This window comes from Cotesia typhae, unplaced genomic scaffold (assembly GCF_013202065.1).
Source record: "Cotesia typhae breed Kobodo isofemale line unplaced genomic scaffold, CoteBio_Ctyphae contig_119, whole genome shotgun sequence".
NCBI lineage: Eukaryota > Metazoa > Arthropoda > Insecta > Hymenoptera > Braconidae > Cotesia > Cotesia typhae.
The window spans coordinates 343,916-361,967 of record NW_027423712.1 but is presented as its reverse complement, the minus strand read 5'-3'; the positions used below and the strand labels follow the sequence as shown (position 1 = coordinate 361,967).

The 18,052-nt window shown below is 26.7% G+C and overlaps 2 protein-coding genes across 6 annotated transcripts; one reads left to right on the top strand and one right to left on the bottom strand.

Moving 5' to 3' along the window:
• Positions 1–138: 138 nt before the first annotated feature.
• On the bottom strand, positions 139–17,538 carry Cbl (E3 ubiquitin-protein ligase CBL). Of its 5 annotated transcripts, none has more exons than XM_074248422.1 (9): positions 17,142–17,538; positions 16,449–17,048; positions 6,987–7,133; positions 6,631–6,903; positions 6,324–6,546; positions 5,762–5,926; positions 2,935–3,208; positions 1,911–2,456; positions 139–1,787 (listed from the first exon to the last, which is right to left on the bottom strand). In XM_074248422.1, exons 2-8 carry the CDS (start codon positions 16,994–16,996, stop codon positions 1,915–1,917), a joined length of 2,172 nt encoding a protein of 723 aa, XP_074104523.1. In that variant the 5' UTR covers positions 16,997–17,048; positions 17,142–17,538; the 3' UTR covers positions 139–1,787; positions 1,911–1,914. The 5 variants fall into 5 exon arrangements, with proteins under 5 accessions (XP_074104523.1, XP_074104533.1, XP_074104541.1 ...); XM_074248432.1 differs by having other exon boundaries at positions 16,449–17,042; XM_074248440.1 differs by having other exon boundaries at positions 17,355–17,538.
• On the top strand, positions 8,525–10,894 carry Gtpx1 (glutathione peroxidase-like 1). The gene is made up of 5 exons (XM_074248557.1): positions 8,525–8,682; positions 9,699–9,789; positions 9,878–9,987; positions 10,068–10,159; positions 10,253–10,894. Exons 2-5 carry the CDS (start codon positions 9,701–9,703, stop codon positions 10,466–10,468), a joined length of 507 nt encoding a protein of 168 aa, XP_074104658.1. The 5' UTR covers positions 8,525–8,682; positions 9,699–9,700; the 3' UTR covers positions 10,469–10,894.
• Positions 17,539–18,052: the final 514 nt, after the last annotated feature.

Sequence of the window (18,052 nt, the reverse complement as noted above, 5' to 3'; positions counted from 1 at the left end):
AAAAATTATTTAGATGATATTTTTATATTATATAAACCTGTAATACTGCCCTCCAGGCCTCTAATTAATATTCCTGCCCCAAGTGAGAGTAAGAACATTAGATAGACCTGTAATTTTGAAAAACTTACATTGCATTGTTTATAAATGAAATAATAATTTTTAATTAAATACAGCCAATAATTACATACTAAGTATTGCACTAGGCATTACAATTTATTATATACTATTTACGATTATTGGTAAAAATTACAATATATATATATTTGAATGGAGACAATATTGAATTAATTTTTAAAATTTGGAAATTTGTGACTATTTCATTTTTTCTTTCTTTTTTTTTTTTTATGATTTATGATCACACTGCAAATATTAAATTGTAGAAAAATAGGACATCTAAATTTATTAATTGTTTACAAGATTTAATTTCTGATTAATTGGATTTAATATTTATTTTTAACGTTAAATTTATTAGTCACATTAGACTTTTTAAAACTATCAAATATTTACGATAAAATTTTAACAGTTTAATTTTGTTTTATTAATTTATTACTTCTTCTTTAAAAGTATAATTGTTAATTTAATAGAATATAATTATAGTGACTGCTGAGTCAGTCTTTTCTAGTAAAATACAAATAGTATCTTTATTTAAAGTATTTTATTATTTAATAGGTACAAGAAATACAATAAAATCGTAGTTATATTTGTGATATAAATAATTATCACTTTAAATTAATTAAAAAATCAAAACGAGATAGTATAATTGAATAAATTAGTTGTTTATAGTATTTACAAGTTTATTTTTCATTATTATTATTATTTTTTTAAATCTTCAAGTTCTGTCAGTCCTATCGCAAACTTTTGACAAATTATTCTTTCGTTAATATATATATTATTCTTATAAATAATGACAATATTGCATTTTTTTTTTTTACAAATATTCAACAAAATATCTTCCAAGATTAATTAATTATTTCTTCTCTATTCGAATACCGTTTCCGCATTAATATAATATAATACCGCTATTGTCATTCCAATTTATTACAATTATTGATAATAATAATAATAATAATTAATAATATATTTCTATTGTAAGTGATCGCCAGTCATTTTGTAAAATAAAAACAATTTTTGTAATTTTGTTTTGTTTCTCCGATAAGTTTTAAAGTATCATACATTTTATAATGTGACGTACGGATTAATTCATACGTATATTTTAAATATAAATATCACATTTGATGAATACACTATAAAATAAATAAATAATAATAATAATTAAAAAAAAAAAAAAAAACATGCAACGATATCTGTCATGAAAAGTTATTTTGTTTGTTGTCTATACGATAAATACAAACACAAAGTACTGTTAATTTATTATTAATAGATAAATATTCAATTAATTATCTATTACTCTCTAATTCTGTCAGGTTTGTAAATGTGTAAAATATTTTTCTGTACTTTTATCACTTAAAGTACTTATTTAATTATAACGACAGGATATTTAATGTGCTGTATTTATATAAGTATTGTACATTAAAAAAAAAATTAATTTTGATTAATTGATTTACGGATAATTCGAGTTTTAAGATTCAATGGCCAACTATTAATTTTTTTTTTTTTTTTTTTTTATACTATAAATATATTTATTTCTTCTTTCATTACTAATTTGTAGTTTTTGTGCAGCTGATGTTAACGATGATTTTTTTTATGTATATCATTGTTTTGGAGTTTCCCCTTTTAAAGATAGCGACGGGGAGGTACTGGTGGTCATAAACCATCAGTTTTTGTACCTGTAAATAAAAATATAATTATTTTAATAAAAATTTTAAGGAAGAAAAATCTCTTTAAATATATCATTTATGTAAAAAAAATTATTAATAATAATAATAATGATAAATAATGATAACAATTACCTGGTCAAGAAGATTTAGTTGCAAATTCATTAAGAATATCGCAAGCCATCTCTAAATCATTCCTACTGATTCCAAGAGCCCGAATAACAGCATCTTGTGCAAATCCAAGAGCAGTCAGCCTCGAAATATGCTCAACATTGACATTTTCATAAGCAGCACCTTCAGGTTTTATTGAAGAGCCACCAGGTTCTTCTCTACTCTTCATCAGTGCTGTGAACTTTGCACGGTTCATTTCCAAGTTAATATTTTTAACAACGTGTTCTTTAGTCCCGTGAATCAATATTGTGTTTTCATAATGATGATCTTGCTTGGGAGTTTGATCTTTAATCGCTTTAGGGGGTCGTGGTGCAGAAAGTGGAGGTGGCACTGGAGGTACAGTGATTGTCGATTGCGATTGTGGTTGGGAAGATAAGTGTCTTCCACCTTTTTCAGGCAAAGCTGGTGGTCTGATGTGCGATGATCTTACATGGGGTCGTACAACTGCTGGCGGGACTGGCAATGGGGATGATGCTCTGTGCAGCATGTCGTACCTGGCTTCTGTTGTTGCTGTATTTTTAAATAAATTTTTTTTTAAGTATTTAATTTAATGATATAAATTTTATGTATATATATATATATATATATATATATATATATATATATATATATATATATATATATATATATATATATGAAAAATATATCAAAATGCATGTGGGTACTCAAATGAAAGCTCTTGATGAGTGTAACATCGGAATGAGCTTATATCTTAAAAAATCTCAATAATTAAGGAATGACCATGTATCTCGTGAACTATTAACATTTTTAAAGATATAAGCTCGTCTTGATGTTATACTCATCAAGAGCTTTCATTTGAGTACCCACATCAATTTTTCATATATTTTATATATTTATATATATTATATATGTATATATAAAAAATATATGAAAAATGCATGTGTCACACAGTGAGTGCAAGGTTGCTTGTATTAATTTAAAAAAAAAAAATAGTTTTCATAAAGAAGAAATGAAATAAAATATTAACCTTTATTATTTTGATGATTTTCACTGGATGAAAGAATAACAGTAACAGTAGGAGGTGGAGGTGCATTTTCTTTAGGTACTGTTAAATGACGGCTACTGTTTCTTAGATGATTATTTGGAGTTGGCGACGGTGATGGTCTTCGAGGAGGTAAAGGAGGACTTGGCACTATTCTTCGAGGAGGTACTGGTGAACTAGCCGGGCTTGAATCTTCTTCTTCGTCAGAATCGTCGCATATCAACCCCCCGCAATTCCCGTTACACAATTCTATAATATCCTAAAACATAAAAAGATTACAGATTTATAATATTTAAATGATATAATTAAAAAGTAATTTTAATATTAATAATGAAATCATTTATATCATGCAATATAGTGTTATTTATGTAAGAATATGATTATGGTGTTAAACTAAAATTAATATTGAGATGCAATTAATTTATTTAACAAACTAATTGTGCATTTTTTTTTTTTAATGCATACATAATTATTTGCAGTTTATGAAATAAGGCAATTAAGCAATAAGCAGAAAAAGTATATTATGAACCATAATGCAGTTTTGAAATACTTACCTTGAATAATTGATAAACATTGGAAAAAAATTTATTCACGTATTTACAATACAAGTTATATATTTTTCATGCAGTGGGCTGAGCATTCGACCCAATTAACAACTCAATTATCTCAAAAATAATATAATTTTTAATCTCATGCGACTATTAATATATTTTTTTATTTAGACGCTGAATATAAAATTAAAAATTTTATAATTAATATTTATATTAAACAATTAATTTAAAAAAATATAAATAATTATAAAAATGTAGCGAAAGGAGCGTATATAAGTGCAAAGTAACAATATAATGATAATATAACTTTATTTAAAAATATTTCAAATAACTAATATTTTACAATAAGAAATAAATCATTTACACTAAAATTATATATGTATATATATTTTCATTTGTTCTAATTTTTAATCTAAAGACGCCAGTGCGTGGCAAAAAACTTTAAAAGTAATATAAGCAGCTTTTTATATTTTGTTCATTAAATTAACACAGGCGTTAATGCAAAAAACTAATTATCCTTATCTAATTTTGGACTACAACAATCATACCTATAGTAATAATAACAATAACAATAACAATAATAATAATAATAATAATAATAATAATAATAAGAATAATAATTAAAATTAAAATTAGTGTTTTTAGAGTAATTCTGTTTATGATTATGTTAATTAAAATTTATATCAATAATCAATAATTAAATATAAAATTCACTTATATCAAATATTTAAATAAGTTTAATGATTTTAATTAAATATTTATGTAATAAAAAGAAAGAAAATAAAATTATAAATTTAATAAATATTAATTATAATTCAATATGATTTGCATTTAACGATAATTGATCTTAAGTTATTTGCATTGTAATCATTGCAATTAATTGATTATTACAAATAGTAAAAATACGCTGAAAGAATAAACACGTTAAAGTAATTTTTTAATTAATTACATTGCTCAATAAAAATTTAACAACGTTAATTGTTTAAGCATGATTAGATTTGAGTTAAAAAAAAAATAGCACTGACTAAAAATTTATGCAAAATAAAATATAATTTTTTTTTTTTTTTTTTTAACTATCACTACTAATCGTAAACGATTTTATTTTTATTTTATAATTTTAGTAAGTCATCACAATCAAACCAATCGTTTGGATTAGTTGCATTATAATTAATATGTCAGAGTGGATTATTTGTGTACATAATATTACACAATTTATTTTTTCTCTCACTGGCACAATAACATCGACAACAATAATCCTGGAAGTTACACTTCAAAATTTGATAATTACTTTTTTTTTCCTATATTTTAATAATACTTATTTAATATTAATATTATTAATTATTTATTTATTTGCCTCAGTATGCTCTCTAAAAAAAATGCTAAAGCCCAAAATAATGATTAAGATGCGAGAAATGCAAGCTAGTATTGTTATTATTAAGTCCTGCAATAAAGTAAGCTGCTGCATTGTTATTTAATATAACAATGCAACTAATAAGCTTCATCAGCGAAAGATATATTTATATTAATTATTTAATTTATAAAAAAACAAAAGCAATTTTTTTTAGTTACAACATAATACATTTGTATTATTTATAGGCCATTAAAATAATTGTCTATGTACGCACGGTCCCATAGAAAATAATCAATTTAATGTAATTGCGATAAAAAAAAGATATAATTAATTTTATATCTAAGAATATATTAAAAGAGATAAAAGTAGATGATAAAGAGCAGTAAACAAAAAGACATGGATTGTCTGGAATGCGTGGAAGAGTAAACCTACCTTTATCTTGCATGGTGTAATTATTCCAACCATATTTTTTAATGTGTATACCATAATATTGTTATTTGTTAGTGTTATTGTTATTATTATCATTGTTATTATTATTATAATAATATTAGTTATTTTAAAAAATATTAATTGCAAAAATAAATATAGCATTATTGATTTAATTCCGTAACACTTAAAAATTACTATATGAAAAATAATAATGCGATGCAATGATGCGTTTTAATTAGGAGCATTACAGCAACCAATGCTACTGCGATGAAATACGAAAGGCAGTTTTTTTATGAGGCATAATCTATGAGGTCACACTATACAAGGATATGTTTTAAACTAATATATAAACAAATAAAAAAAAAAAAATATATATATATATATATATATATATATATATATATATATATATTTATTTATTTATTTATTTATTTATCTATATATTTTAAATGGAGGGTAGATGATACGCCTAGTCGGATACCTCGGTGTCAGGGTCAAGATCCCGCGTAGGAGTTGATGCATTACTAACAGATGCTGATTGAGCCCCAGGTCGATGTGTTCTTCGTGGATCAAAAGGATCCACAACTATTTGTTCTGTCCCTTTTATCTCTGCGCGGCAGAAAGGACACCCCTGGCCCTCGGAATCCTGTTGATAATAAAAATAATATTATTAAATCAGTTTTGAAATAAATTTTTGCAATAAAATAAAACTAGTAACTTTTTTTTTTTAAATCTATATATGTCACACTATAATGGCTCTTACAGCAGCCTGAATTTATAAAGTGGATATAATAAAATCGTTGGCCTGAATTTTACTCCTATTCATCACTGTCCTATATCTAAGTAGATCTTTATATGTTTGCTTTGTATATGAGCGCTAGCAAAAAATAATTACTTTACAGTCAGTTAAAGTGAATGAGTTTTATGCAAAAAAAATAATATTTAATAATGACAATTCAAGTATTTTATGACAAACCGATGAGACATTGTTCGCAATAAAAGGTAAAAGTATAATTTATATTTAAAAAATGAGTAAGTACTGCTACCTGCCAAGCTGTTAAACATGGCGTGCAGAGAAGATGACCGCAGGGCTCTATCCTGACGTCTTTGTCATGTTCAGCGCAAATTTTACATAATTGGAATGTACTGCCCATTTCACAATAAAGTTCATATTGCTCAGCCGTTACTTTGATGTGCTCTTCCGGAGTAGGTTGAACAGCCCACGTCAAATCGGGATTCACATGACGTCCGTCTGGGTATAAGTAACTAAAAATATTTTATATTTAATATTATTATTATTATTATTATTATTTTATAAAAATAATTTTAATGATAAAATTTTAAACTTACAAGCCTTCCCGATAACCGTCCAACAGTGCTTGACACAAACTTTTATTGTGGGGTATGGTTTGAAGAATATCTCCATCAGATGTAACGTACCCGATTGCCCACTGGCCTAATCTTGTACAGCTCAATCGAAATACATAACTCCCTGGTTTAGTTATGCAGTATTTTTGCAAGCGCGCTTTTACTTCGTCATAAGTCAAAAATGCTACGTATCCAGGATGCGTGACCGCCAAAATTTTCCAGTTACGCAGCAACGTAGACCAAGGTTGAAACAGTCTTAAATAAAAGCAAAAATAATTATCAATTTTGTTAATTAATTTATTTATTTATGTTTATTAATTATTACTAAAAGTATTTACCTTGTGAACACGTCGAATTCAAAGTTTGAAATGTAATCATTGCAGGTGAGGTCGATCGTTGATTTCAATGCCATCGCTTGCAGGCCCGAACTTATGGGATGAACTTGATTTAATTCATGTCTAAAAACCTTCCACGGGACCAAAGTACTGAAAACAGATAAAATAATTATTTATTTATTTATTTATAGCAATGATAATAAACTAAAATTACCCCAAAGTATTTCAAGGATACTCAAACATAGTTTATTGCAGTTAATATTTGTACATACTGCATATACATTTTTTTAACACGAAAGAATATTCAATTGACACAGGTATAATAATTGCTAAGTAGCGCACTGAGCATAAAATCAATTTAGTTCCAAGAATATTTCCTGAATTATTTATTATAAGTTGATTCCAACCGATTACACACAGTGTTATGTTTTTATCTATGATATTGAAGTTACCTGACAACTGTCAATTTTTTTTATTTTTACAATAAATTAATTACAATAAAAATTTTTACATTTAAAATTTTTGGTAATTATTTATAAGTGGGGTCTATCATTTTAATTTTCATTTTTTTGAACAAAATTTTTAATTTATTATTTTTTTTAAATACACCAAAAAATGAATAATTAAAAAAAAAAGTTTACCACAATTTTAACAAATTTTCAAAAAAATTTTTTTAGAAAGTTATGTTATTCAACTTTTTTTTTTTTTTAAATTGTTCGTTTTTTGATGTACTTTACAAAAAAAATATCTAAAACATCAAAAAAAGATAAAATAGAAATTTTATCCCAAAACATAAAAGCCAAAATTTTTTCCAATATGAATTTTTTGATATTACCACCATAAATCCGCCGTAAAAACAAGCAGAATAAAAAAAATGTTAATTTTTCACCTAGATATGGCCAAAAAACAGGTTTGACCCCATTTGTAAATAATTACCAAATTTTTTTTCTATAATTTTATTGTTATAAAATTCTAAAAAAAAATTTTTGTCATTTAACTTCAGTGTATTTTTTTGATAAAAAATCAATTACAATAAAAAATGATACTGAAGTTAGCTGACAGCTGTCAATTTTTAAAATTTTTAAAACAAGTCAATTACAATAAAAAAATGTTTCTAAAAATTTCAAATTGTCAATTTCAGTGTCATTTTTTTGTATCAATAAAAAATGAAAAATATTTACAAATAATTATTATTTGACCTAAAAATAATTAGATAACAATAATCATTAAATAATATTATATAACAGTACAAAAAGTGATTATTAATTGATTAATGAGCGTAATGTAGACCTTTGAACTCAAGGTATTAACTTTATCGATGTGACATTGAAAAATTAATAATTATTACATGAAATGTGAAGTAACCCTCAATATATATATATATATATATATATATATATATATATATATATATATATATATATATATATATATATATATATGTAATCGAGGGTAGAAAGTTAGTTTTATATTATACATATACTGGAATTAAATGAAAAATTCAGCTAATGGGTATAATGTTTTGTTTTTCCCACTTTCCACGGTCCTGGGTACTACGCCGGTACTATGTATACGAGTAGAGTAAGCGGAAATCATAGTCAGTCGTAGTCAGTTGCTCTGTTCGTTCAGTCGGCATTTTTTCACCTGAAAATAAATATATTATATCTACGATAATTATTTGATATTACTACAGCTATAGGTAAGAATATGTCTGATAAATCTTTTACTTTAAGAACAATTCAATATCATCCAATAGTTACATTTTATTTAATAAGTAACTGATTCAACAAAACGAATGAATTGCGTGTGAATGAGTAATCTCTTGATGGCGGATCAGTTCCTTCGTCTTTTTCTTGGTAGGTGGCACTAGTTACAAGTGCAAAAGTTTTTCTTGCAGAGTGAAGAATTAGTACAAGAAATTCTTGAGTTTTAATTAAATAAAAAACAAATTATTTTTTAACTTTTGGAAATCTTTATTTTTTAAATAAGAACTGGAGAATTAATTTTATTTGTTTGGAAAAAAAAAAAAAAAAAAAAAAAGACATTTAAGTTAACAGTGACCTGATAATTTTTCAATTTTTTTTTACCCACAAATTTGTTCTAAAAAATTATTAAATATCTGTTAAATAAATTTTCTTAAAAAAAAATTGTTTGAATGAAAAATTTTCAAGTTGAGAGTAATTAATTGTGACAAATAAATAAATGATTTTTTTGCACTGAATAAATCTAGGAGAAGAATGCGTTTTTTTAAATATCCAATAATACCTGTCGGATTGCAACAAATTCGAAATTTAGCAGGCACGTATTTAAATACCCCCAAGTTATAATGATACTGAAATCAGCTGACACCTGTCAATTTTAAAAATTTTTATAACAAATCAATAATAACAATAATTTTTTTTTTTTTAATTTCCACTAATGTCATAATTTTCACGTGAAATATTTTTATTGAATTTTTTTCATAATTATTTTATTGATATTTAATAATAAAAAAATGTCTAACTTCTGTCAACTTCAGTGTCATGAGTTATAAGTAGTTAAATTGAAAAAGTTAATTAGTATCGTTTTAAATGGTCTTAATTTTATTTGCATGATAAATTGCCTGTAGGAGTTTATTAACATCATTTGCAACAAATATTTCGCTAAAAATAATTTAGTGTTACGAAAATAACTATTTAATTTAAAAATAATTAAATATTTCTGTAATTTAAATAGTTATGAGTGGAAACTTGGATTACAAGTCGGCCAAGTCCGTCCATGATTTCGAAGCTAAATCCATCAAGGGGGAAGATGTACCTTTGGAAAAGTAGGTTAAACTATGAATGTACTTATTTTCTTCTAAGTCAATGCCGGTCTCTATAAATCGTTAAACATTCCTATGAATTATTTTTCAGGTATAAAGGCCACGTGCTGTTGATTGTAAATGTCGCATCAAAGTGTGGACTCACTGCTACTAATTACAAAGAACTGAATGAGCTTCATGATCAATTTGCAGAGTCTCATGGTATTTATATTAATTTATATAAAATTAATTATTTCTTTAACAATATTTTTTATTAATTTTAAAAAATCATTTATGTCCAGGTCTTCGCATTTTGGCATTCCCATGTAATCAATTCAACGGTCAAGAGCCCGGAGACAGTGATGAAATTTGCAGCTTTGCTGATCGTCAAAAAGTAATTTTATTTTATTTTTTTTTAACCCCTCAATACATTATTTTTATTTATCAAACTTTGATAAAATTCTTATGAGTTTATTTTTGTGCGTAGGTGAAGTTTGATTTGTTTGAAAAGATAGACGTCAATGGTGAGACAACTCATCCACTGTGGAAGTACTTGAAAAAGGAAAAGGGCGGCACACTGGGAAACTTTATCAAATGGAATTTCACAAAATTCATTGTCGACAAAGACGGAAAAGTCGTCGAGCGACACGGACCAAATGTCGACCCAAGTAGCTTGGCGAAAAATTTGGAGAAGTACTTTTGAGGGAGCAATACCTCATTTTATCCCCAACGCACGGTTATAATATAATACTGCTGTTTATGGGAATAATCAGCACATCACAACTAAACGTATGGATTATTCCTTTATGAAAGGAAATAACTATTATTACTACTATTATAAATTCTGTTAAATAATTAATCTCAAACTATTTATTTTTTTATCATTTTAAATGATGTAATATTTGATTTTTTTTATTTTGGCTATGATTTATACACGCTTCCTCGAGAGTATCACGTCTGATATCATAGATATATCTGAGTTATCGATTTTGTAATCAACACATACATAAATATAAATCCGTGCGTAGGTATCGATTCACACGCGCACCACAGCCAGATTGGGACTTTGTACTTTGGTTGTTTAAAAAAAAAAAAAATTGCATTCAATAAATAAACTGCATAAAATCCATACGAAGGTGTCTTAAATTTTTTTAACAAGTAAATCTATTTTCCTATCGTTATCATTATATTGTGTATTGAGTATGGAATTGTTTTAAATTAAATAGCCGTGGATAAATTTTCCAAGTAATTCCAATGTAACATAAAAATATTGAATATTTGTATTACTGTGACTAAGCTTAAATGTACATTTAAATGTACGTATCCACGGCAATGATAAGGTATACAATAAACATTCGCCGGAAGTTAATTAATATGTTTAGATAAGAAATTACGAGGATTTAACAGTGTTCTTTATGTTACAATTATTAATGAAGTAAAATAAAATTTTTTTCAATTAAATTTTAGAGTATAAATGAAATTATTTATAACTATTGTGACATTTGTAAAGATTTTCAATTGACATATGGTTTTTTGAATATCAATTATTCAAATTTGTACATATTACACAAATATTAGCTTAGTCTTGAATATTGAATATTAAATTATGCAGATACAGAGATTATTTAAAATCAACTGAAGCGAATTGATACGAAAAAAATTTATAAAATTAATATTTAGAAAAAAATATTTCAACCGGTGAATGAACATTGTTAACATTTATATAATAATCTTATCTAATAACAATATAAATTATATTTTTATTTACTTTCTTTGTTATCTCTAATAGCAAACTGGCTTTTATACTAACATAACAGCAACGATGCATTAATCTAATAAGTATTAAAACATTTTTTTTAATTTATCTTTTTCATTGATATTTTTATCAATTCAGAGTTAGCAATAAAATATTACATAAATAATTATGTAAAAAATATATTGTATAAATTTTCAGTGTTTAAAATAAAAATAATTTATTTTTTCCAATAGCTGGAATTGAACTTGTCTGTGTCTGTGAGTTTGTATCAGTATTCACACTTGATTTAATTTCACTCGAGTCTCTGTATTTTATTATCGGTCATGACCTCCCTGAGATGAACAGGAAATGCGGTTTTTTTTAAAATGCCACACTGTGAGAAGCAAAAAGGGTCGAGAAGAAATGTTAGAGTATGATATTGATTTTCGGATAAAAAAGTCTCGTCTGTTAATGAAACAACGACAAACATCCAATGTCTCAATATCTAGATTTACGTTTTTAAATATGAAAAAGAAAAAATCTATTAATAAAACAATAATCACTCTAATTAATACTTAAATATTAATTTATTCAACAAGTGTTAATTATTATGAATGTAAATATGAAATTTAACCAGCTGATAAAACTTATTTCTGAATGAATTCAATTAAAAGATAATTATTAATAACAATATTAAGATTCAATTTTAAAAAATCAATAAAAAAAATATTCTTATTGATTGAATTTAATCTATTTAAATAATAAAACTATATTTAAATTAATGAATGGAGGAAAACAGCAAAGTAATACGAATATTAAAATATAAATAATAATGTTATAAAGATATGTGCAACTTGGGTAAACATATTTGCCCACGCAACGGTGAGGAAGATCGTTGTAGCGTTATCGCCAGGTCGCTCCGGAAATATGTTTATTATTAGCATTAAAAAAGAGTGAGACTGGTATAATAATAAATGAGAAATGAGAGACAGAGCAACCCACCCAAACCATCATCAGCGCAAATCTTAAATAATAATAATAATCATAATAATTGTGAAAATTAATAATAACAATAATAAAATAAAAGAGAGGAGTTGGCTAACTTTGCTGATATATATACACGTTAATGCACGTAAGAAAAGATATTGGTTATAATTAGCCGTCCTTGCTTGTCGGCTGACCCAACACCCGCCTTCATTCATAGAACTCTACTAATAACATTATATATACATATATATATATATATATATATATATATATATATATATATATATATATATATATACACGTACAACAGCGTGATAGTCACTCTGGTTATTTTATTTTTCAAAGACAGATATTTAGTTACTTGTTATTTCTATTTTGCGCATCTTTAAGCGTTTGCGCGCGTGTCTACCGACCTAACATTCGCGGATCGAAGAGGAGAGACCCAGTTTACCGCGGCCCACTTTTTTCCATTTCTTTTTCTTATTATATTTTTTTCTATACACATATTTTTTCATTACAATTCTGAGTACAGTCTACATCGCAATGCCTATCAAAAAGTCATTTATTTATTTATTTTTTTTTTTAAATATTAAAGTCCTTGTAAATTTATTAATTATTGTTATTTTTTACCTACCCTACGCTACAACACTCAATGACAGTTAATTTATACAATTACTAATGTTTTTTTCAGTATGAAACAGTATTCTATGTATAACATCAAGCCCGTCTGAGTTTAATTAAGGTAAAAGCACTCGGTGCGATGGGAAATTTTTCGTTATCACTTGCGAGCACGAACGTACGTGACCGCGGACTTGGTCCACAATTCCCTCAAGGTTTTCGAAAGACACAACAATAAACTTAAAAATATTACAAAGGGTTAGATTTAATTAACATACATATTAATGATAATTCTGATTAAATTGTGCATTTCATTTCAATTTTAAAATAGTATAGAATAAACTATCTCATTGATAAATCGCATAAAAGATTAATCCCGAAATTAAAGATAATTAAGCATACGTATGAGATAAAACGGATGTAGAGGTAGTCAGGTTGTCGTCATCGTTGACGAGATACGTCTCTCGGTTTTAATATCACGCATATTCTCTGTTTTTTGCGTAATAGCAAATTCTTGTGAACTATTATTGGCATGAAGCTTATGAATGAATTTTCGCTAAAATATTTTAATACAAATATTAATTATATCTACTGAAAAAAAAAAAAAAAAAAAAAAAAAATTAACTTTAATCAAGACAAAAAATTTTTGAATTAATAAAAAAAAAAATTTCTTAGTTTAAAAATTTTTCTACTCAAATCAAGAAGATGAAATTCTTCAAAATTGTTTACTTGATTTAAGTTAATTTTTTTTTTCTGAGTATTAATATTAATTATTGGATTATTTGTCAGCAAAGTAAATGAAAAATGCCCTCGTAGCTAATGTTGTATTACGGCATTGACATATTACACATTAAATCCAACAAAACGTCAGCAATAGCAATAGCTAGTAGTCCTATCACGCCAGCATGTTAATATATAATGTAATAGATATATATCTACTTGATATTCGAATGTGTAAGTAGTGTGTTGAGGGCTATGGCACTTTTGTTAAACACATATCGTATATATATCTACAATTTCCAGAGTATGTAGTCTCTACTCTGTAGTGCATGCGGGCGTACAAGTACATATACATAATAATACTTCTCTTCTCATCTCGCACGCTCGCGTTACTCTTTTAATTTTCCTCAATCGTGACGTCACGTCCCCTTCCTTCCGCTTTTGCTCTCATAGTCCGGATGTGAGATTAACTTGACAAGCGGGGAACCGTTTTGTCCGAGAACAACTCGATATATATCTATCTATGTCTACATATATGGATATGTCACTTTTTTATGTACCATTATCATATGTGTTATGAATGAACGGCAATAGATCACGCGTATCTTATTATTTATTTATGAGCTGAGAATTCATTCAAGAAACCGCTTTTCTGTTTTAACTTTATGCCAAATTTATCTGTTAAAATAAATAATTAATAATAATAAAAATAATTGATACGAAAAGCTTATTCATTTAAAATTACTCACGGGTACTATTGTAGTTATTTTGAATGTATGTATAAAACTTTTATTTGGTTGTTTAACTTTTATTTTTACTCCATTCAAGGGTTTTTATTTATAAAGATTAAAATGACACATCAGAGTCTGGTGTCGTTAAATAAAGACTCATTGAAGTATAATTTAAAAAATGTGTTATTTTGAGTGAAAGAGCAGACATTTAAAATTGGAGTTTAAATTACGAGGGTGAGCCCGCGTTAAGTAGTATATAGGAATACCAGCAGCAGTAGCATCATCATCATCATCATCATCAACTTCAGCAAATTCTGAGAATAAGAGAGAGAGTTGTGAATCAATGATGACTAGAAAGGGTACCGCAACTGTACCACGGGTTGTTGTACATTATTTAATTTCATATTATATCGTGTGTACGTATTTAGGCATGTATGTTTGTACGGAGTGTTGTGTAAGTGCCAGTCGGGCGGATGTCCGCGGATCATTTGACCGGAAACGCCGGAAACTGAAGGTCCACGCATCTGGGTAATTGAACGGGTTCCGTCAACGTCGCCGGCAACAATCGCTTACCAATCTCTCTCACACCACATCCTTATCCTTTTATTTATTAACGATATTTTTTATCCATTTAAGCAACATTCATACTCGTCAACTGGAAAATTTAAAAAATAAATAATTAAATTAATAAAAAATAAATAACGTGAGTGGTAATTTAAACGATTGTTTTTTTTTTTTTTTTCACACCTCAATTTAAATTAACAACAAAGACAAATATGTGCATTAATTGGTAGACAAAACCATCAATGAATTACTCAGCCACAAGACTCAATGTTTATTTATAAAATATATATAGATAACGAAAGTTTAAATTGCACGAGTATTTAAACGTGCGTTCTATTCACCGTAGACGTACTTATTATTATAATTATGCAGCCGTCTGTTTATTAAAACAGGAATCCTGATTATTATAACTCCATCAATAAATAATAAAAAGTAATGAGAAAATTAATCTTGAATGAACAGAGTTGAGATGATAATACCTTGAGTGTTGTATATTATATTAATAATTTAAAATTTAAAATTACCCGGTCTTAAATCATCATTAAACGTAAATCAATAGATTATAATTCATTGATGTATGCCCTATAAGCCAACTTGAATTCCACGATGTACACATATATTAATATTATATTTAATTATGTTGATGCTGATGATAATGATCGAATGCTGGGTAATATCCAGTAAAAATAATAAGTCCGGTGAACAGTTGAATGAACTTATTCGGCGGCATCGGGTTGTTTAATTCGAGTTTAAATTGATAAAACTGTCAATGAACGAAACGCAGCGTAAAAGTATATATATATATATATATATATATATATATATATATATATATATATATATATATATATATATATATTTTTTTTTTTTTTTTATCTTATCCATTGATGTGATTCGTTACTTTAGTTTAAAATATTTTATAGCTGGAATTTTCAAATCGATATTTATTTTTTTGTTTATATTTATAGACCTACAATAAAATAAATTTTATTGTATCGATTTTTGGTACGAATACGGTGACGGGGGTGACAGCGGTCGTGGTGGTGGTGGTGGTGGTGCTCAAGTGTATATACGTACTTGGAATTTGGGGATGTAATTGGATTAAGAAAAACGTCGGGGTCAAGTACGTATTGAACAAGAATGTAATAAAAATAAAAATAAAGTTATTAGATTGTCTATGACGTATCTAGGTTAGATTGCTTGTAATTGCTTATAATGAAGTAAAAAAATATTTATGTAGATTAAATAAAACTCTGTAACAAAATTAATGAAATAAATAAATAATAAATAAAAAAAAATAATGATAATGATAATGATATGATATGTACCTGTTACCGAAGCGCTCTCTCCAAAATTCAGCGGCGTCAGACTTGGTAATGCGAAACTGATCACCCGCGAAGACGCCGTTGGGGAAGATGGCCTTCAATTCAGAGAGCATGTGACTGAATACGAGACTGAGTTTTGTTAAATTTCTACGATAATGAGATGTCTCGTCAAACATTTTTTCCTTGCCTTCTTTGAATAACTTGATAGCCTGTTTACACTTTCGCATAAGATTATTTATGAATACACAAAAATGTTCATTACTGTGCAACACGGACATACGATCCTCGTATTTACTGTAAATTAATCTCAAGCGTTGATAGGTATCTGGAAGGATATCAAGGATAAATGGTGGTGAGTTTTTTAAGTTCATTCGCTGATGCTGACACAATTTAACAACTTTGTCCATAAGTTTCCATGTTTTGTCGAGCATACGTTTATCTGTTGATAATTTTGGTGGAGTCATTGCGTCGGTAAACCGTCCTTGGAGTTTTTGAAGTATCGAACTTATGTGGGCAGCACGACTACTTCGGCTGCTGTGACCCGACGACATCTTGATGCTGCTTCAGCCACTTCAACCTCTGTTTCTGGTTCTCCTTCTAAGACTGATAATGATTAATTTATGATGATGAAGATGATGATGGTAATTTTTATAATAATTATAATTTACCCAACATTTATATTATTATATTATTTACCTAGCAAATAAATATTCTATATTACTTCCGGTAGTAATTATTATTATTTTATTAGTAACTTTATCACCATAGCGTTTTAAAATCCCCGTTAGTGTGTGAGTTGTCATGTGTATATTGTGTATTGTCACCACCGATTGATGATGCGATGCTAACCCACCACCACACACCACCACCATTAACACTAGATTATTTTTAAAAATATTTATTAAACACCTGTTCACTTATTTATTTAATATTTATACAACTATATTTATTATGTCACATCACCGCGTTTTAATAAATACATTTTTAATAATTATTATTTAACAATATTATATTTATTGTTTGACGTTCTCACGAGGTGTTATACGTGAGTTGTCTTGGTTTAGTTAGATCATTCATTATTGCATTCTGTTTCTAAACTGACGATTGTCGCGATCATCACGACATTCTAGTGAACTGAATGTGGCCGATATTTACATTCGAGATAAAAAAATAAAGAGATTTTATTTTATCTCGCTTAATCGAGTTTCGAGTATCGATATTCTACAATCAAACTTTTTTACCTAGAGCGCGCTGCATACTTTAGATCTTTTTTATAATGGCGGCAATGTTTCTACTTTCCCGCGAACTTTATTAATATTTAAACTTTTCAAGGTAAGTATACTTTTATGACATTGAAGTTGACAGATATTAAAAATTTTTTTTAGAATTTCATAGCAATAAAATTATTATAAAAAAAAAAATTAAATTAAAAGTTTGCACATGTGAAAATCAATAAAAATTACAAGTGAAAATTTTTGAAAGCATTTTTTTATTATAATTGATTTATTAAAAAAATTTTTTTAAATTAACAGCTGACGACTAACTTCAGTATTATATACTTTTTAAAAATTTATAACCTCAATCATTAATGAGAATTAATTTATGAC

Coding starts and splice junctions, on each gene's coding strand:
- Gtpx1 (XM_074248557.1), top strand. CDS start 9,701: ATGAGTGGAAACTTGGATTACAAGTCGGCCAAGTCCGTCCATGATTTC. Junction 9,988..10,067: donor TCAATTTGCAGAGTCTCATG/GTATTTATATTA, acceptor ATTTATGTCCAG/GTCTTCGCATTTTGGCATTC. Junction 10,160..10,252: donor GCTTTGCTGATCGTCAAAAA/GTAATTTTATTT, acceptor TTTTGTGCGTAG/GTGAAGTTTGATTTGTTTGA.
- Cbl (XM_074248422.1), bottom strand. CDS start 16,996: ATGTCGTCGGGTCACAGCAGCCGAAGTAGTCGTGCTGCCCACATAAGT. Junction 7,134..16,448: donor AGAGAGCGCTTCGGTAACAG/GTACATATCATA, acceptor ATCTGTTTTCAG/TACTTTGGTCCCGTGGAAGG. Junction 6,547..6,630: donor GACGGTTATCGGGAAGGCTT/GTAAGTTTAAAA, acceptor AAATATTTTTAG/TTACTTATACCCAGACGGAC.